Raw genomic sequence first — 21082 nt, forward strand, 5'->3', positions numbered from 1 at the left:
AGAGAATTATTAATAACCATGGTTAATAATATTTGATCAAGAAAATNTCAATTTTTTCAATTTGGAGTTTCTGCAAAAGCCAACTAAAGGATCTTGAAAGGGCACGAAAAATGGGTAGGAAAATATTTTTTCATATACTTTTTTTTTTGGTGAAATTCTCCATTTATTTTTTGGGTCATCTTTTCTTGTGGTATTTATAACTGTAATCTTTAATTGGGGCTAATTACTCAATTTCAGTCTTTCTCTTTTGAGACTCTCTCTAGTTGTTCAATGTAAATGTAAAAGCATTAAAATATTGATGTAATTTTAATTTTCAATTGTTTGATTGCTCTGTTTTTCGGAGAGTTTTGGAGGGGGAAGAAGTGTTTCTTTGTTGATTGAGAAAGGAACGAGAGGAGAGAGAATTACTAATAACCATGGTTAATAATATTTGATCAAGAAAATTAATCTAGTCCATTAAAAATTAAATGAACACGTGTCAATTATATGAAATAGCACTGGAGGAAACTAGAGAGGAGCCTCTTCCTAAAAAGAGAAACTCATACACACCTACATACTTATCTCTTTCAAAATTGTATAAATTTAACCAAAATATTAATGGAGGTGAGAGATTATTCCTACTTCAATTGCAATTTTAAATTTGTTAATCATGTTGGGATGCCAACATATATGTCTTTCCTTGTTAAAAAATCTTACTCATGATGCTAACCCTATGATATAAAAAAAACCCAAGAATATCCTTGATCTTCTATAAAAGAAAAACTCATTAGTTGGCGTATTGAATTAAGTAACTTAGGTCATTCAATATTATATAGTATATGCTTACGTTTATAAACTTCTTGCTTTTGGTAAAATACACCTTGTTATTTGTTAAAGCTTAACACCACAATCATTCATGTGCCTCCTCCTATGATTTTAGGTAATCTTCATAGTATTATGAGCTAAATTTTGGATTCAAGACTCGAGGTTTGTTTCTTATCACGATAAATAGAATTAGGTTCATTTCAATTTATGATTTTATTTAATATTGAGCGTCAATGTTATATTATTCATACGATTGATATCTAAGTCCGAACATGCAGGATGTTGAGTTTTCATATTAATGATGATGATTTTATTTAATCTTCTTATATGATCTTGAACAATTCTAATATTGAATTAAATCAAAGTTTGTTTCTGATTAATATAAGGGTGAACCTTTTTATGAACGGAGAGAATATGAGAGGGATATTATTAATAATAATGATACAAAAGTTCACATGATAGCTTATGGAACTCTTAAGCTTTGTTTAGATGTCGTTATCTATTGTATTGTTAGTTTAAATATAATAGTATTTGATTAATTGTTATCATTTTGTTACATATTTCATTAGATAACGATGAAAAATCCTATTTCGTGTAATTGTATTGTTAAATCTAATTTCTATGTGATCACATTATTACTTTTTTCTTTTTCTCGTTTCGTCTTTTACTTCACTTTTTTAAATTTTTTTATAAATAATAGTTTTAGCTCATCTTATTATAGTATAATATAACACAATATAATTTATTATGAAACGATACGAAAAGCTTAGAAAAAAAAAACCAATATTGACTTGTTTCTCCACCACCTGGGTAACATCCAAAATAAATACCTATAATACAAATGACACATATACCCCACGTCATGAACGTAGGCGCACCTCATTTTGGGCCCTAAAAACGTAATAACAATTTCGTAACAAAACGCAGGCGGCTCACGCCACCACTTGAACACGGAGTCCAATTATTGTTGTTCACCCAAATTCTTTTTCTACAATTCACCTTTTTTTGCCCTATTCCCAAATTCCATCTTCTCTTCAAAAAGAACCTCAAAATCCATGGAGGTTTTCAATCAATTTCTGCAATTCCGATAAATTTAACTATCGTTATCTGCAGTTTTTCCTTCTATCTCTACAATATACATACCGGCGAAACTTTTTTTTTTTTTTTGTGTATGTATATGTGTGTTTGAATTGTTAGGGGCATGGAGGTGGTTGAGGTGACAGGTACAAAGCCGATCCAGTTGGTGAGAGCTAAATCGAACCAGGATCGGATTAAGGTGAAGAGAAAAACGCTCGAGGCTGTGCTGCAGGAATGCCAACGAGCTCTTGAATTGCTTAGTACTACTGGTTCCGTTGAGGAGGACACCGATGAATCCAATTCTAGCAGTGATGTTGACCGGGATTCTTTGGATGACTCCGGTCAAGGCTCCTCTACTCCGTCTGCCGATGTTGAGACCGATGAGGTCAGCGTTAATTATTAATTCTGTCCATAGTTGTGAAATAGTAGTTGTTAATTTCTTTTTCAGCTGTATTCGCTGTGAAATATTTTGTATATATGCTAAAAAGTGTTTGAATTGATTTAGTTGGCATCTTTTAATGTAAAACATGAGCTGAGCTGGAAAAGAGATTATACAGCGATTAACTGTTGCTGAGAAATTTGAAAATTCATCTACTTCGATTGAAGAAAAAAATAGAGAAGAGATGTAAAGCATATGGTTATATATGCTAAGTTAGCTAGAAAGTCCTATTAGCAAATATTAGGTTATATCAGGAGAGTTGTAGAAATCAAGCTGTATGTACTTCCGTATACTCATCATAGTCGGAGAACTGTAAGGTGCTTTTGAATATCACTGCTATAATTATCATAATTGCATTCATTTTGTGGTTCTAATTTGAGACAGTTTTTGTACGTGTACTGCTGCCTTAATCTCTAAAAGGGTTTTTAGTTTCGGACTTTGAGTTGATGCGCAACGTTAATTGCATAGTAAAAGAATTGGCATGTACTATGTTAGTTTGTTGAGTTGGTCATCCTTATTATGTTTTTATAAGTTATTACATACAATATTTTCTATTGAAGATTGCTGGTTTCTTATTCAACTAGCAGATGCATTAATTTCACTTGTATTGAATAATGATTGACTATTAGTGATTCAAGCAGACCAATGCCACTGTCCCATTCTATTGTTTGGATAGATGGATTTAGGCAATCCACTTGTTTAATTTAAATTCTGTGAACATCAACCACGGCAAAAAGTTTGAAAGTGCGTTTTGCGCTTCTCTTTTGTTGTGCAGCTGCGAGATCTCCTAAAATCTAGAGTTCAATGCTCAGATTTCCTTCAAAAGCTAGAAAATGCTCAAGCATCTGTTCCACAAAACTTAGCTGGTATGTTTTCCAGAAAGTTGGTAACTGTACCTGAAGTCTTATCAGTTTCCTTCTCAAGTGGGATCATGGTAGTAATAGCTTCCTTTTTGATTGTGTTGTAGAAGAAGGAAGTTCGTGGGACATGGTCAATGAGAATGACCTTTGGGAAGGTGGAGATCCTGAGTTAGACGGAGAAGACTATGTTTTAGTTAGGCAAGAAGATATAGTGGATGGTATAGCTTGCTTTATGGCTGCATACCTGTTATCTCTTAAGCAGACTAAGGTATGTATGTTTCCTTAGAAGAAACAGGCCTGATCTTCTTGCTCCTTAAAGTGTTGATTCTTTCCTTTATTTCCTCAAGTTAAAACATAGCTCAATGCAACATCCAGTGTTTTGGTTTTCCTTGTAAATGTGTTTATTTCAATTCATTAAATTGCTTTACTTTTTGACTTCATAAAGAAAATGTTTACCTAGTTTTAATCATCTCTGTCATTTTCTTGTGTTCTTATCCTTATCTTAGCAGTTTGTTTGTACTTTGTCGCCCTCTAGACATAAGAGAATGATATAGTTGCTACTCCACTCATAATTTACTTTCCTCGAAAGTAGAAACTAATTAAAATTAGAAAGCTAGACTTTGTGGAGTGGCTCACAGCAATCTTAGCGGAGAAGTCCTAGTAGATAAACCTTTCTGCTGTAACTCCCTGATTAAATAGGTGTTTTTGTTCTCAGGAGTTAACCATATTTTTGTGTATGTAATTTGCATCTTCTTGATTCCTTTCTAATACAACATCTTACTTCATCAAAAAATCAGTCTCCTGGTTCTCCTAATAGTCAGGTCATTTGCTTTCTGTGGTCTGAAGAAATTCCTTCTATAGTAAGCCACTAAAAGCCTGCAAAGATCTAATGCTATCCCCTCTCCCCCAAATTATGACACAATTTACATCCCTATATTTCGACAACTATGTTGCAAATAGTTTTTATATTGCTTGAACAAACTTCAATTATTTTTTCTTTGTACTGTTCAAAGTAGAATTTGATATGATGTTTTTTCCATTAAGTTCTCTTTTCAATAACCATCCTTATGTTGTTTCCACCAATAGTAATATGTTACGAAACTGAAATCGACATCTTCGATTGTCTACCTTATCAAATGATGTTACATAAAATGAAGAAACAGAGGGAGTATCTCTTCTCCAAAATCTGCCCACTTGTCTTGCTGAATGTCATTTCACATCTCTGTGTTTTGGTCAGAAAGGACCTTGATGTAAGAGCATTAGTTGATAAATTGTCAAAAAAGATATTAGTTGACTAATTGATCAATTTTGGTTGATAAGATTGAAAATAATTTTCCAGTGCCAATTGTGTTTTGAGTTCGCTGTGCTGATTCATGATGAATAGTTTCACGGCACTCATATCATTATATAGGATGAAAGATAATCACAATTACTGTTCAAAGTTACTTTTAGTGTCTCCTCCTCTCTAGGAGGTTTAATTCTTTGCACTAATTTGTGCAGGATTTGACACCAAACCAACTCCAAGATGGTTAGTTGAATTTCTTGCTTTCTTCCCACATTTCTTCTAAGGATACTTATAAAAGAAAACTCTTGTTTTCATTCACTCTGATTCAATTCATTTTTAAAAGTTGGATCGAGGAAAGTGACATTAGATTTTCTTCACAGCTCTCAGCAAGACATTCTCTTTGAAAAAGAAGAAAGGAAAGCTCCGAAAGGCATGGGATGGAAGCAAAGTTATTTACAATGTAGCATCTTGGGGGGCTACTGCTATTGGGTAAGCCAACCTATTTGATTCAGCGAAGTAGTTCTGCTATCTCTTTTTCAAAATTGGGTAAAGTAGTTCTGCTCTCTTCTATCTCCATGTCTGATGTACTCAGAGATGACAATATTCTGTGTAAAATGTTTTTTTGAGGAAAGTTGTTTCTTTCCTTGTCTGCACTTGTCCTTTCAATAACAACTTCAAAGCAATGTTTTGCTCATTGTAAGGTGGAAACAGAATAGAAAGACAGCTGAACATAATCTTCTTCCCACTGCAGACTACAGCAAGGGCTAAACTAGTGCTTATAGTTTAAGAAGTGCAAAACAATGTCCAGACACTTATTAAGCAAGGAAATCTTTTAGCCTTGGTGAATGAGCCTGTAGTCTTTCAGCTCCATGTATTCTCTCGCTTTTCTTGGACAGATTCTCTCCAATTAAAGCTCTTGCCACGTCATCATAATGGATTATCACTAGGTTTCCCAAATCAAAACACCATATAGGAGGAGAAACCAAAAAGAATATAAACATGTTACACTTTAAGCTGTACTCAACAACAAAATAAACAACATACCCAGTATAATCCCACTATACTCTAAGCTGCACCCAAGTTTGTCAAACTGTGCTCATTGCTTAGATTATTATAAGTTTATAATCCATGAATGTGGAGAAGGGGAGAAATCAGTTTCAATCGTCTTCAAAACTGATTGAATGTGAATTGGAAAGAAACAAGGGACTGAGTGGTCATGTAGAATCTTCTTTGTGCTCTAATCTTGAGCTAGTTTGCATAGCATGATACATCAGTTGTTGCCAAATCGGAAGTTGATGTTTGCGTTAATAGACTAAACTGAACTCTATCCTTGGCATATTCTCGATTTATTTGTTTAGTATGATATTTAATGCCTCTTCGGAAGATTGAAGGATACTAGTAAATCCTAACGAATGCAAGTCTTATTGATATCATTGCCTAAATATGTGTGCTTTATCAGGATATACCAAAACCCAGCTATTCTAAGAGCTGCATCAGCAGCATTCTGGACTTCCTGCCGTGTTATATCGAAGCTCTTATAAGCAGCAGTTCTGGCTTAGCTGAAATCCCAAGGCTTCGCCTGCACGTTGTAACATTTGCTTGTGCCCTCTGGATTAGGTTGTTGGTTCATTAACGTGTAATATAAATGTCATTCTTTGTTTAATCATGTAAATATTTCGCCAATTGAATAGCCTGCGTGCAGATTGATTGGGCTTAATCTGATGATCTTGTTTGATTATTGATTCTCTCTACTGATCGCTGTTGATCATGATGCCTTCTGAATTATTTAGCAATTTACCGCCTTACAACTCTCTCGTTCCGGTTGTGGAGTGTGAGTGTTGATCATTTATTTTATTTGCCCTAATGCTTGTTGGCTTAATTTCAAACAGGTAGATTGGACGTTAGACTCGAAATTGAGAAAAAAAAACACAAATGTTAGAATGTTGATTGACCACTTGCTTCCATCTACTTGTTTATACATAACCCGCTCAGCTCGAAGAAAAAGGTTAATCAATGATATAGAGTAAGCATTTAGACAATTTTGAGTTGGAATTGGAAAAAAAAAAAAAACACTTCAGAGAGAATTTTGCAGATCTTAGTTTATAAGTTAACTACCTAAGATGTATAGACAAATACTTCATAAGTTATGAATTACTTTTTATATGATCCTGGACGATTTTTAAAGGTTCTTTACGCGAGACAAGCAGTTACTGTGATCAAGTCAATTAACCAAATGAGAGTCGGAAAATTGAAATAAGAAATGTCAAAGTGATTCTTGAATGCTTCTGCATATGTAGATAGAGTGAGTGCAGTCATGGAAGAACACAATACGCAGAAGACATGCTCAAGATGATGTAGATATTTGACAAAATGTGAATTACAAGCTATACGTCTTTTATATATGGAGCAGTAGAGTCACCTGCCCCCACAACAAAAATGACTGAGAGACACTATTTTCTATTCTTCTGTAGCAGGCCTAAAAACCACAAGAGAGAACATCTTCACCGTGGTCCTCCCTAATCTGAGGCAAATCCACCTGTAGGCTATAGGTTATAGGCTATGGCAACGACACCCTTCTTCCTCTTTCTGTTTCCGGAACCAAAAAGAAACAAAAGAATGAAATTGAATAGGAAACCTATACACAATTACATCTAGTAAAAGTAATTTGATCCTTTGTTATTCGATGCATCCCTACAAAGCATTGATCGCACTTCAAGAATGGACCTTGGAGGCTCAAGGTCTTTCTCTTGAAGCGAATTGCCTAAAAGCTGCTGCATCTGAGAGGCAAAGGTATCATCTAGGATCTGCAAATGTCAAGTACATACAATGATGAAACATATAGTAATTTGAATGCACTTTGTCCTAGAAAAACAAGACGTTGCTACTTACAGAGACTGCAATTCGTGAGCCCTTGTACCAAGACCGGTTCTCTTTCCTGCTCTCTAAGAAACTTAGCACGTCCTGCATTAGATTGAAATTAGTATGAATTTTCACACGAAAAAGAAGACTAAGCTATCAACCAGAAGTTCAACCAACACTAACCTGTCCCATCCTGTCCCAGTAGCCTCGACAACTTGCGATGAATACATTAGGTTCAAAAATGGTGTAAAGGTGATTTATGGTACTTGTCAGCTGCTCCTTCAATGGCTGCATCTTAAATCTTATGTCTGATTCTATAACATTCTCCTTGGAATCTTGTAAAATTTTCTTCAACTTTGTGTTGTTCTGCAGCTTTGTCTGAAGCAGGAACGGTGATATTTGTTTAGTAGTCAGTGTATGGCTTTAGTTTGAAAGAGATATAAGTGCAGAATTTGACTGGAGCTACTTATGCATTTTCCATTATGGGTATCAGTTATGAGTTTTCTTTATGAAATGAATGACATAGATGTTAAAGCCGCCACATAAGATCAGCATAACAGAGCCTACTGTTAATGACTGAACTTTCAAGATAGCAAATTAGCGGTTAACAGATCCTACGAGTCCGCACTTAGAAGACTTTGCTAATTGCATCATGTGCACTGATGTTATCCTGACCAAACACTTAGCTCTCCCTTTTATATTAGTTTCTGAAGTTTCATGATACTTTTATTGATAAATCTCATACGGAGAATCACGTAATCAGTTGAAAGGTTTCAGTAAGTAGTGACAAATATATAGAGAGAAGTGCATTATCTGTGTGTATTCCTTTTAGTTTTAGATTTAACCAAAATGTAGAGCAAACTTACATTTTCCACAAGCTTCTCAATGACTGCTTGCACATAATTTCTGAATTTAGCTCGAAGCATCACAGTCACCTCACTCAAGCGCTCTCCAGGGGCGGTATTTCCTCCGTCAGGGATACACGAACCCCAGGACTTAAACTGCTGCTCTATGTTTGGGCGCAGAATGTCTAGCATCCTCTTCATTGAATTCAAAAGAATGCCCAGCTGAAAGAAGGAACACGTTTCAGGCCTAAAATATGAAATATAAATGTGATGAAGGGCAGATAAGCATGGATGCTTACATCTTCTGGCACAATATATGGGCAAACTGATCTTTTGGTAAGTTTTTGCACATATTTGAAGCCAAATTTCTTGGGTGTCAAATTCTCCTTTAACGGAGACAAGACATCTGCATATTGCTTCTCCAGTGCATCCAAAATTGCTTTCTCAATATCAGCAATGGCCTTTATACATCAAGAGAATAAAAAAATTGTCAACTACAAAACAAAAAATAGTAGTTTCAAATAACCAAAAAATGAATAAATTGTAAGATGAACAACAAAGTGCAACAACAGCCAGTATGTTACTGCCTATTTGATTCCTTCATCTCAATCTCTCTTCACTTCCAGGAGAAAAAGAAAAATGAAAATGAAATAAAATTCAAACGTTATTAAGTTTCTTTGCTTTTCATACAATGATGCAATGGAGAAGTCTAAATATATCAGTCCTTTTTCAGCAAATAAATAAATCAACTTTGGCACTGACAGAGACCAGAGACTATATACTGGTATACCCACACTGGGCACAAGATAATGAGAGTATCGAGGAAGTGATGTTCAATTACTACTGTTTCACTGTCAATTTAGTCCGCCATTGATGAATCCTTTTGATGGTTTATAATGGTGCGGTAAAAAGAAATGCAACAGGCTTTTCAGCAAGTGTGGGGCGACTTCCTACAATAGTATATTTCCATGCAGAGTAGTAAAAGAGAAAGAAGAATAATCAGGGCATACATTCTCCAATACAAATGTGTACTCTGGCCAGCGGCAGATGATGATCACATAGTCATTAAGAGTTCCTTTCAGGCGCTCGTACATTTCATCAACAAAAGGGGTTGTTGAATGCTGTGTTTTCACTCCCGACCATTTCACCTGTGAGATAGTGAGTTAATTCAGCACCAATCAAGAAGAATGAAGGATAGAGCAGACAGCAGAAAGTGAAAACCAATGATAACCAACTCCTAGATTAACTTGAAGCAGAACCAAGAAATCTGTCAGTAGCGTAAAGAGTCAATTTTTCTTTCCATCTAACAAGCAAAAATTGGCCCATCTTTAAAAAAACTAAGAATTGGTCTGTAAGAATTGGCCCATCTTGATAAATTCTTTCCATCCCCATTGCTAAATGTAAGAATTAGCCCATCTTAAAAAAAAGGAAAAACAAGTCTAGACCTTATTAGTTATCAATTACAAGCCTGTTTAGTTGCTAACATTTTTACATTGCATCAGGAAAGCAGCAAGTTGAAAACTTTCACACTAACTTCCCTCCAAAATTAAACCTGCAAAGAGTGAATGATTTTTACAATCTCTTCTTATTTTAGAATTTCATTTTCCTCTCAAACACACACATGCAAGAAAATGATTCTGAATCTCCTAACTGCATTGCAAAATTTTCAAGAAAAAGTGTTCTAGCAACTATCTTGATATACAAATGAAGGCTCAATGTTTTCAAGCTCCGCCTATGCTTCTGTTAGGCTACTGAAATTAAGAAGCCTAATCTAGATTTTAACATCTCAACCCTTGGATTCCTGGATGCCATCCACCTACATTGCAAGTTTACATGCACAGCATAATAGAGAAGCTACAAGCATATATAATGAAAAGGCATTGACCAGCTTAATACAAAAAACTAAATGCAAATAATAATAATTAATAAAAAGAAAATAGCATCGGATGCTAAGTTATTTGACAGGGATAAAAAGAAAATAGCATCTAACTTAGCATCGGATGCTAAGTTAAAAAGAAAAGACTGTCTGGAAAATAATCACACCAAACACATAGATCATATGAGATGGTTCATCTTAATGGAGGGATATTAGGGCCAGACCAGTAGAGAGTAGGTACAGCAAGGGTTTAAACAGTGCCTGTGAAATCCTCAGTTAGTACCTTGTCCAGCTTGCAAGATTCCAGCAAAGAGAGCCGCTTATCCTGGATCCACAGGATGATATACAAATGGAACAACTCTTTTGCATCAACTCCTCCTTTAACAGGTCTGCACAGGCCGTTTCACCAAAAATTACACCACTTAGCATATAGATCTTATGCACTAAAAAGTGCACCTATGAGGCAAGACTTACTTGATATTCCAGCAGGCAAGATCCCTCTGAAAATCTGCTGTTGCAATGACAAGATCAGTCACATGGGGAGAAGGGCCAGCAGGGGGGCAAGCGATCAGGAATGCACGCAATCTACAGCAAAGTTCTGCACTATATATGGCTGAAGAAAGGTTTGGCAAGTCTATGAAGCTGCAAACATCAAAGCAGTTAGGAATGTTGCAAGAAATGACAACTAATGGAAAAAAAAACTTGATATTGGACTCGTCAATTGTACAAGAAATGCACCTAAGACTTGTCAACAAGAAAATGCTTAGCGGTTTAATTCATGAAAGGAGAAATGCACATGTAAAACATAAGCACAAGAGAGAAAGGCGGTGAAGAGGAGGGAGGGGGAGAGGACACAGGATCATGTCTGTTAAGAAAAACAGACATCGGGTTTGCCAAACCATACAGATAGACAACAGTCCATTCCTCAGTCAACTGAGACGTTAAATACCCTTCTGCAACCTGGGACTAAACATATTATGCAAGGACAACATGGGGCCCAACACTATGTATACTTTAGTCAAGCAATGAGAAAGATTGACCAATCTCATCATATGCTATTTCTTATTCATATGCCCTCTAACTTGGAACTCCTAGAATAGGGATAGTCTGGCTCTGATACCATGTCAAGAAAATAGACTCTAAGCCTAACACAACCTCAAAAGTTAGCATAGGCGGTGAAGGATTGCTCAGACATGGAAACAACACATTCCTCTTAACCAATGCATGACACTTAATAATGTGAATGTTTGTTTTGTCAAAAAGTCAATTCACTTTACCATCTTCACATATATGATTTGAGCGATGTGAGTAACAGCCTGTGCTAATACTAATCAATCTCAAAATGTTTACTTTAGACACATAATAGCCTCAGTATAGTTCAAAATCAGAAATACCTTGGAAGTATATTTTGATTGTGGATCTCTATGTCAGTAAAAATTTCGTTTCTTATGTTCATACAGAGTGACTTCATTTTTTGATAAGCAGTAGACACGGTAACAGCATCCATCAAGAGTCCTTCATTATTCCCGCTGACATATTCATCCGTCTCTGTCAAGTGTCGTCTTGATCTTTTCTTCGCAGCAGCCTGTGCAATCAAATATTTATGCCAAAAAGAGCATATAAAAACAGATGATATATAGAGATATGTGCCAGCTTCTAGACCTGAAAATAGCTGTACAGTGTGTTCTGAGTTTCAGGAGATAATATGTCATGAAGTAGAGAAAATAGTTTAACAGCAGGCTCCAATGCAAGTGGTACAACCCCAGTAGCTGGTTTGAAGACATTCATTATCCCCGATGGTGTTGATTCATCCAAAGACTTGTAGTTTTCGAAAACCAACGCAAAGCTCTGTTCAATCTGGTCCTCAATTTCCCCCAAAATACGATTCTGTAAGTAGCAAAACACTGTGCAATGTCAGTACTTATGAGAGATACGTGAGCAAATTGTAGACCATTCTTTTATAAAGAAACACAGACATAGAATACAACTTTGTTGAAGACAATGAAGTCACAGAATAACTTGGAATCTTAAAGACACAAAACAGTATCAATGTCCAATCTGCAATATGGAATATATCAGATTCAATTTGTTTACAAGTGTTACCTCTTGATGACTAAGGGTGCTCTTAGAACGGCCCTTCATTATAACAGGTAACAAAAGATCATGCACAACTGTAAGACAATCAGCAGTTGGTGTTGCCACATCCATGACATAGGAAAGGTACCTGCACAGTTGATGTTGCAAAATAATTATCCACATAATAAGGAAGTGGGTAAACTCCTCCAGCACCTAAAATAAGTAGATGTAAATATATCGTACCTTAATCTAGTATATGCATCAGAAACTCCATAGTATGATGCAAATTCAGTGAGCAACCATTTCCATGGACCATGTAGTGTCAAATTTCTTTGTTGGAATTGCTGAATCTTCATTGCAACTTCAAGTACCAGGTCATAAGCAACAGTTTCTGCAACTGAACCACACTATGATAGGAAGAAACCAATAAAGTGTCAGATTACAGAAATTCATTTTGTGATTATGCTTTTATTTTCTCCCAATACTTTTTGAGTAGAAATGTCAGTCATAGCAAATCATTTTATGGACAGACAATAGAAGTCATTATAAATTTCCACAGAGGAACTCCACTAAGATAAAAAATTATAAGAGGAATGCATTATCAATCATAAGTCAAAGACAAAAGAGGTCCAGAAATATCATTTAAATATGCAGTCACAGGAAATGAACAAGTCAGTTTCAAATCATCTTAATTGAATGGGGAGGGGGGGTGAAATGACAAAACAGGCACACCCAATTTCCACGGAAGTCCACAAATACTGATTCAAAACAAAGCGCATTCTTATTGGCTCTTTTCCCCTCTCCAAAATACAAACGTCAGATGCAATTCAATCATGTCATCATATCATATTCATATAATATATATTATATTATATATTATAGATTATTATTATATATATATATATATATATATACTAAAAGTGGGAAGAATCTAAGTCAAAAGTTGAATTACGAAAATACCCTTTAACTATTAATTTATTTTCTTGAAATTATTTAAAATATTATTTTTTCATTTAATATTTATTTTGGGATTCAATGAATTTTGACTATTCGTATTATGGTAATTAACACTCCTATTTCCAACTAGACTTACAATTCGATACTCATTATTAAATTGTAAGTTATTATTAGCAAGAAAAAATCAACAATCTTTACATCTTCCATTTGGTAATAGTGATGATTTTTCATAATCATAGTTACTATGAATTTTTTAATAATTAGTCATAATGCTTTTCCATTACACATTTAATATATTTGAATTCTTTTACATATTTTATCCTTAGATTACAGTTTTATTTCTACATTACATTTAAATGTTATAAATTGTTTAATAAATTAAATATTAAATAGTAAATCATCATATTAGTATACATAAATTACCACCAACTCTTCACTATGTAAATGTATGCAACTCCCACTAATTATATTCATTATGTTTTTTACTCTCATCTCTCATTGATAATCTCAAGTGGATTAATATCATATTTATGAAAACTCTTTGTGTTCCTCAATGCTATCCTATAAATAGTGACATTTGACACAATAATGTACACAATTAAACCAACTGGGAAAAAAAACATGAAAAAATCTCTATGCTCTCTTCTCTTGTCTCTTTTTATTTGTTTAGTTTAACATTTCTGTTTCTTGTTTGTTGTTATTGTACAAACAAGAAACATAAATGTTTGTTGTTTTCTATTGTTGGTTTGTATACATTAGCCTAGCATATGGTATTTTAGTATCCTCATTTGAATATTGAATTTGTGCAATAGTTAGTAATTTTTACTTAATGCACTTTTAGTCAATTTTACAGTTAAAATATTCTTTTTATTAGGAAGATATATGTAGTTCCTATCGAGACAATGATGGATTTTTTTCGTAAATACCAAAGATTTGAAGGGGATAAAATATGTCATTTGCAATACAAAATTTATATGGAGTATTTTGGGATAAACGTGCAACGCACGTTCCCAGATCTAGTAAGCATAATTACATGAAGCCAATGCAGAGAAACAATTCTTTACTCTTCCTTCAGTTGTAGAAATGCTAGTAAAGATGACAAACTCACCTTAAGATGACTATTTTCATCAAATGCTGTTGAGTAATTAATAAAGAGTTGTACTTTGCCAACAAGCTCATGTTCTGGTTCACGATAGATGGACCACCACCGAAGTTTCTCACCCTGAATCGAACTTAAGAATCATGAGCTAACTGAAGCAATAATTCTAGTTGATAACTAAGTTGAATTCAGACACGTTTACCGGTTCTTCAGCAATGGTGGCAACTTGAGCAAGGACACGACCATAATGCTTTCCATTGGAATCCAGTACTTCAACAATTAGATCATCTCCAAGATTATCTGGAAAACTGTAAAGATGTTCACATAAAAAACAACATACCCAGTGAAATCCCCAAGTGGGGTGTGGGGAGGGAAGAGTGTAAGCAGGCCTTACCCCTACTCGTGGAGGTAGAGAGGGTACAGTGTTCACATTACAATCCAAAAATTATAACAGTTATTCAGAGACAAAATATGCACTTAACAGAATTCTATAGAAAGAAAATAGGATGATGGACGAAGAAAAGCTTACAAAATGTGGGTTTCGCCTGATCCAGGTTGCATTTTAATAGCATCCTCTTCCATTGAACTTTTTAGTCGTAAGAAACAATGGTATGTCTCTGATCACATATTAGGTTTCATGGGTGAGATAACATATAGTAAATAGAATCATTATATTACAAAAGTTTTAGTAAAAATAAAGCGCCTCTATGGTCACAGAATTTGTGCCACTTATGCCCTTGTAAAGTGAGAAGCATGACAAGCAAATGAGGATTAAAGAAAGGTCAAGAACATACAATTTTCTCATAAGACCAATTATTTTAAACCCACTGTTTACTGAGAACAGTGTAACAACTTGAACTGCGCTTAATCTCGATTTTGCATTTTTAGTTTTGTTAGCTTGTTAAGATCAATAACATTGTAAGATATCTGCGGGCAAGCTGGCCAGGACACCATGGTTAAATAGAATCAGAAACCATCTCCCATTAAATTTTGCATCGCAGGAGTGTATCTCAGAAATGGCAGATATTTTGAACATCACGGGGTTTCAGTGGGTTATGTGAGACAGTTCCTACTCCCTACAACCTTCTAAGCTATTGTAGCAGCCCAGAAATGAACAAGAAAATAAGCAAAGTGGTGGAATACCATTCTTACTAGCGTTTTGTAGACAATATGAGAAGAGAGAACTCAAGATTGTTTGAAGACAAAAACTGCACCACCAGAAGATCAAAATGAATTGTTTTCTGCTATAACCATTTTGGTGTAAAAGAAGAATATGTAAATGATGAGGTAAGTATGATAGGTTTCATAGAGAGGTCCTACAGGGGAATGACAGGGATACACGTTTTGTTTTTAGGGTTCAAGAATTCTTGTGCAGTCAGGGCTACTGATGTAAATACTATTGCAGCAGTTACTTAGTGCTCTTTTAATACAATAATAACCTCCTTAAAAAAGCATATCAACCTAAAGAATTCATTTATATGGTAAAAGCAGACTAATCACAGAATAAACAGAAGAATTTAGTCAACTTGGATTAATAATGTTAAACAAGAATGAATCTCTCTCACATACTACAAAAGTCTATGAATGTATATCTGGTGCTTGATAATTGAGGATTAACATGTCCATATTGTAAGTGAAACAACTATTTATAATGGACAGATTGTTGATAATTTATCAAGGAGATAAATAAGGATGTTAAGATAATTTTGTTCAGGAACAGCTGAAACTAAAATGATTAGAACAATAAGTTTTTACTGTACCTCAAATGGGTTAAAAGTGACACGCAACTACAGGATGAGTGATACCTAAACTAACAATACAAGAATCAACATTCAAGAGAAATGAACTTCTTTACCTTGAACAACATCATAAGACGATGGACTGCTGCGGAGAGATGTCACACCAATTTTCAGGAGTCCAGAAACTTGCTTTATATATTGGGTGCTCGCCTGCATGTATGCCAAACTCTGGCGCGAGAAGGAACCATTTGCAGGCACACGAGGAGCAAAATGGACTTTGCGCATCGCTCGCCATCCGGAAGAGATTGATGACCGCATATTGGATAGGTGATATCTAACAGATTCAATCTTTATTTTTGGTGTTCTTAGGGAAGAAAAACTGCAGCCGGTGGGTGGGTCCAGGCCCATCTTAACCTTCCTAACTGCAAAATCAGAAAAAGGTCAACAACAGAGTCTTCAGTAGTATTACCCTGAAATATTACAAGTAAATACCATGGATTACCTTGGATCTTCATCTTTCCAACCATTTGCTTAGGTTTTGCGGCAGCCGCTTCCTTAGGAAGCTCAGAAGAGCGGTTTGCCATTAATTCCTCCTCTGATTGTAACAGAACTTGCTGTAACCTGTAAATCCATATAGGAGACGAAAGTTGAACACAGCTATAAATCATCTCAGTGATTGTTATAGACTTCTTCCCAAAATGACACTAAAGCCAGAAAAGATCATAGCAACTGCTCAATAGCGTGGAACAGGAGAAAAAAACTGACCTAAATGAATTCCTTAAGAGAGCACATTCACTTTCCAAAAACATCGGAGCTTCTATGCAACCCCTAGCCCAAGAATGCAAGCAGAGCCGAACACACGCATCATAGGCGAGCACGCGATGCCATGGGCCCAATGCACTATATTGGATAGAAAATCATCACTGATAATACTGGAAAAGTAACTATACGTTGTAAATTTGTTTTGTGTTAACCGTAAAGGTACCTGGCATGAAAAGTTGGAAGGCGAGCAGGATAAGAACCCAATGGCCCTCCACTTTCTGCAGCAGCAGCAGTCGTCCTGAAAAACAGGTGTAAGCAGATATAAGCTGAAATTCAGGAAGTATTGTTCTTTCAAAGAAGAAAGGCACTATGGCCAGCGGAAAAGATAAAGCTTTAGGTTTTGTAACTGGTTTGTGAACAAACCTCACAGGTGAGTCGGAATGATTTGGAACTTTGACCTGGTGGTTTATGCCAGAAGAAATGTTACTATCTGCCTTTGCTGAGAGACCACAATCTTCTGCCATAGACTGCACATTAATTGTTCTAGAGGCAGGGATCCGTTCATCAACTTCTTTGATTTCAGCAGCAGAACTGCAAAATGGAGGTGCACTGGGGACATCCTCATCAGTGACCTTCTTCTGTAAATTCCCAGAGGTCATATCCTGAAAGTGATTGAATTAGCTTCACCAGAGAGTGTCTGTTCTCTAGAAGATATGAGGAACCACGCAAGTACATGAGAAAAAATCCATTGCACAAGTAGAACAATTTAAATTCAACTCGGAAACAATCGGCAAAGTGGAAAAGGAAAACGTAGCCGTCAATAATAGCTAATCAGACTTGGTGATCATTTATAGTACAGTAATATTATCATAACCTCTTGGTGAAGGAGGAATTGAACAATTCACAGTTATCAGTTTGAAAGGTGTGCTCTTTTACTTGTCTAGCAACACCTGACAGCTCAAAATTTGAGAATAAAAAGGATTACATATGTCGACTGGGCTTCATTTGAAGATGTGACCACCTCCTTTTACATTGTCAGGTGACAACTCGCTCGTGCTGTGAGATTTTGAGATGGTTCAGGCTGCAAAGGACAATGCCCAGCACAGTAAAGGAGGCTCATAAGGAAGAGAAGTTGAAGAGCGAGGGATGTCTCACCCTTGGCACTCATGTGAGTCCATGAGAGAAAAGAAATAGGAGAGCTTTAGTAGGTGTAGAGAACAACTATGTATTTTTGAGGAATTACCTATCATTCCTAACTTCTTTTTGGTGCAACCACAAAATTCTTGTTTGTATAGAAGACTGGGTGTCGTTCCGATCATATTATATTGTAGATTCTCTACTATTTGGTATACTGCTTGTACACAGATGATTTTTCCAATATATTAATATAATTATCAACTTCATCTAAAAATGAAAACACATTCATGCATAAAATGTTTGAACTTTTTGTCCCCACAATTTTTCATCTTCAAGATAATGTTCGAACGTAAAAGGCATTCATAACCATTGGTATTACATAATCTGTTCACCAGCAAATCATAGAACAAGGTCAATTGAAAACTTCGCAATGTAAACTCAGAACTATAATTCTGCCTAGTTGAGGAACTCCAAGTCATAAATACACGACACAGTTACTTTCTCAGATAGACAATGATTCCTTATAGTAAATAGTCGAATAATTCCTTATCAAAAAAAAAATAGTCACATAATCTCTCTTTTTATATAACCATGGTGCCCCGGACAATTTGCATGCACCTCGACTAAGACAAATGAGAAGAAATCACCTAGTGTTTTTATCTCTAAAGGGATTTGAACTTGAGACCTCAAGGTTTTTTAACCCACTTCAATGACCACTAGGTCACATCCTTTATTGCTAAATAGGCACATAATTTTAAGTTGTGGAAGATGAAAAATTAAGATTCATATTTCTTAGAAATGGCAATGCACAGAATCTAAAGTAAGAGTGCGGACGAAGACATCACACAAGAGCACATTCAAGAAACCTTATGACAACCATTAGCGAGGAGCATCAGATATTCCTTAAAGGATATCTATGAATGACTGCTTCAATTATGAATAAAAACATCTTAGTTCTATTCAATATAACCAAATTCTAAAGCTAATTCCATTTTCGAAGAATACATTAGTTTAACAATTGGTAACTCAATTTAAACATAGCTAAAACAAGTTAATACCTTCTGAGTCTTGTTTCCTGTATTCAATTTAGATGGAATGCTGGAAGCATACCCTTCAGATGCATAATTTGTTGATCGTGGAACAGTTCCATTCTTTGTCCCAACTTGGGTGGAAGAGAACTCAGAGCTTGCAGCAGAATCAGAAGATTCCTCCTCAGTATACACACTACTTCCAATTGGGTATCTATTAGCTCCTCTCATCAATCTATCGACCACGTGTCCACGACCTCTCCCCAACGTCTCCATCGACGAGCTAACATCATCAGAGTACATACTGTCACTTGCATACTGCGTAGCACCACGCCTAGGTGGGAGATTGTAGTATCTCTGAGTGGCTGCAGTAGTGCTAGGAACTCTGTCATCATGTGGTGATGAATCCAATGAGTATCTCCCCCCATAAACCTCCTCTTCCGAGTCAGTGATCATGTCATTATCAGAAACCGACGCACTATCATCTAAATCCGCAGGTATAACTCTAGATACAGGAATAACCCCTGACAGATGACCACTCCGGAATTTCGAAGGCGGTGGAAGCCCAACATTGCGACCCCCATTTCTCATACTCCCAATTGGATCAATCCTTGATCCTTGGCTTGAAATTGAGAAAGGAACCTCCTTAGTCTGCTGCCCAGAACCCTGATTTTCAAATGACAGCAACAAAAATCAAGAATCAAATCACTTCATAAACATCACATCATTTGCTGAATTTCAAATTTCAAAAATCAAAAATCAAAATCCCTCCCACAACAGGACAAAGAAAATCTGACATCATAAACTTCAAAATTCAAACTTTCAAGAATATGGGGAAACCCCACTTAGTTAAAAGTCCTAATAAAACAAAAAAACACAAACCCATATAGAATCAAAAGACAAAATTACAGAAAGGATAAATAAATTTGAGAAATGATACCTCTCTAACCCACTTTAGGGCGTTATTATCAAGACCTTCAGTGAACATCTGCTTCTGTAATCAAAGAAAGAAGAACCCCAAATAAGAGAAAAACACAATGCATCAGTTAACTAAAAACAAAACAACAACAAAAGACTTGACAAGTATAGTACCACTGTACCAGTGAACAAAACGATGTCGTTTCTAATGAAGCACGAACAGTGTTACTTCATCACTGGGTTGGTTCAAATTAAAAAAAGAACCTTTTTTTATTATTATTTCTTTGTGGGTTTTGCGTGAAGAAAAACAGAAATGGCAGAAGAAGAGGAAATTGTTAGCCGAAAAGTACTGAGCACGTACAAATGGTGAAGAAAAACGGTGTCGGGGTAGGGGGGTTGGAGGGGGGTGGGGTAGAACGACAACAAAAAGAGGAATCGAACGTTGTAATGTGAACAAACCTTTACTGCTCTGTTTTTTTCTTTTCTCTCTCTATGTTTTTCCCTCTTGCTTAAACGATGAAGAAAGAGAAACACTCACATGGGGGTAGTGGGTGGAGGGGCCCACATCTTAGTTTTTTTTTTTTTTTTGAAAATTTCTAAATTTAGATAATTTTATTAAGGTTTCATTTTCCATATTTGCCCTCCTTGAAAATTGAAATTTGTAAATTTGTTCTTGTTCACTTCTCATTGATGAATCTTATCAAAAAAGAAATAGTCTAAAATTTATATATTATTTTCAGTAATTTGAGTTGTATTAAAATTAAATTCAAATTTGTATGTCGTTCAAGTTACATATATACATATGGAGTTAAAGTTACGAGATTACTTGTGTAATTTAAATATCAGGCAATAAAAGTAATGAAACAATTTACGATTTATATATAATTTAGATAGTATGGTGGAAATTGGCCACCACATGAAGGTTCTACCTTTAAAAGGAAAGTCTCATTATTTGAGATTTCTCTATCTTTGAAATTGAGAATTATGATTATCATAAAAATATTTCATCCATCTCATTATACTCAAGGGGTAATTATATGAATTTCTTATGAAAAATACTATTAGAAAAATATGAAATTTATTATATTTGATTTATCACACATCTTTTTATAGTTTATTAAAACAAAACAAAAATGAGAGATGGAAAAGAGGAACGATATTGTGAGAGCTAATAGACTATTTATATTAGATTAACTACAAGTCAATTATCGCAATAATTAATTACATACTTGTTTAGAAAAAAGAAATAAAAAATAAATACAATTATTTCAAATGTCATCAAAACATGAATCAATTCTTAATGTCTTTTTTATTTTTTATA

The 21082-nt window shown here is 35.2% G+C and overlaps 2 protein-coding genes across 2 annotated transcripts; one reads left to right on the forward strand and one right to left on the reverse strand.

The window, feature by feature from the left end:
• The first annotated feature begins 1701 nt into the window (after positions 1–1701).
• Positions 1702–6203, forward strand: LOC125854530 (uncharacterized). Its single transcript, XM_049534108.1, has 6 exons — positions 1702–2266; positions 3096–3186; positions 3288–3448; positions 4681–4708; positions 4846–4954; positions 5925–6203. Exons 1-6 carry the CDS (start codon positions 2006–2008, stop codon positions 6004–6006), a joined length of 732 nt encoding a protein of 243 aa, XP_049390065.1. The 5' UTR covers positions 1702–2005; the 3' UTR covers positions 6007–6203.
• Positions 6204–6825: 622 nt separating this feature from the next.
• Positions 6826–20164, reverse strand: LOC125854515 (uncharacterized). The gene is made up of 23 exons (XM_049534094.1): positions 19936–20164; positions 19784–19837; positions 18874–19509; positions 17102–17340; positions 16902–16976; positions 16682–16816; positions 16419–16537; positions 16033–16338; positions 14707–14794; positions 14380–14485; positions 14187–14300; positions 12365–12528; positions 12149–12269; positions 11708–11932; positions 11440–11630; positions 10520–10687; positions 10329–10434; positions 9180–9317; positions 8469–8630; positions 8191–8391; positions 7508–7702; positions 7355–7426; positions 6826–7269 (listed from the first exon to the last, which is right to left on the reverse strand). Exons 2-23 carry the CDS (start codon positions 19829–19831, stop codon positions 7117–7119), a joined length of 3762 nt encoding a protein of 1253 aa, XP_049390051.1. The 5' UTR covers positions 19832–19837; positions 19936–20164; the 3' UTR covers positions 6826–7116.
• Positions 20165–21082: the final 918 nt, after the last annotated feature.

Source organism: Solanum stenotomum, chromosome 2, assembly GCF_019186545.1.
Source record: "Solanum stenotomum isolate F172 chromosome 2, ASM1918654v1, whole genome shotgun sequence".
NCBI lineage: Eukaryota > Viridiplantae > Streptophyta > Magnoliopsida > Solanales > Solanaceae > Solanum > Solanum stenotomum.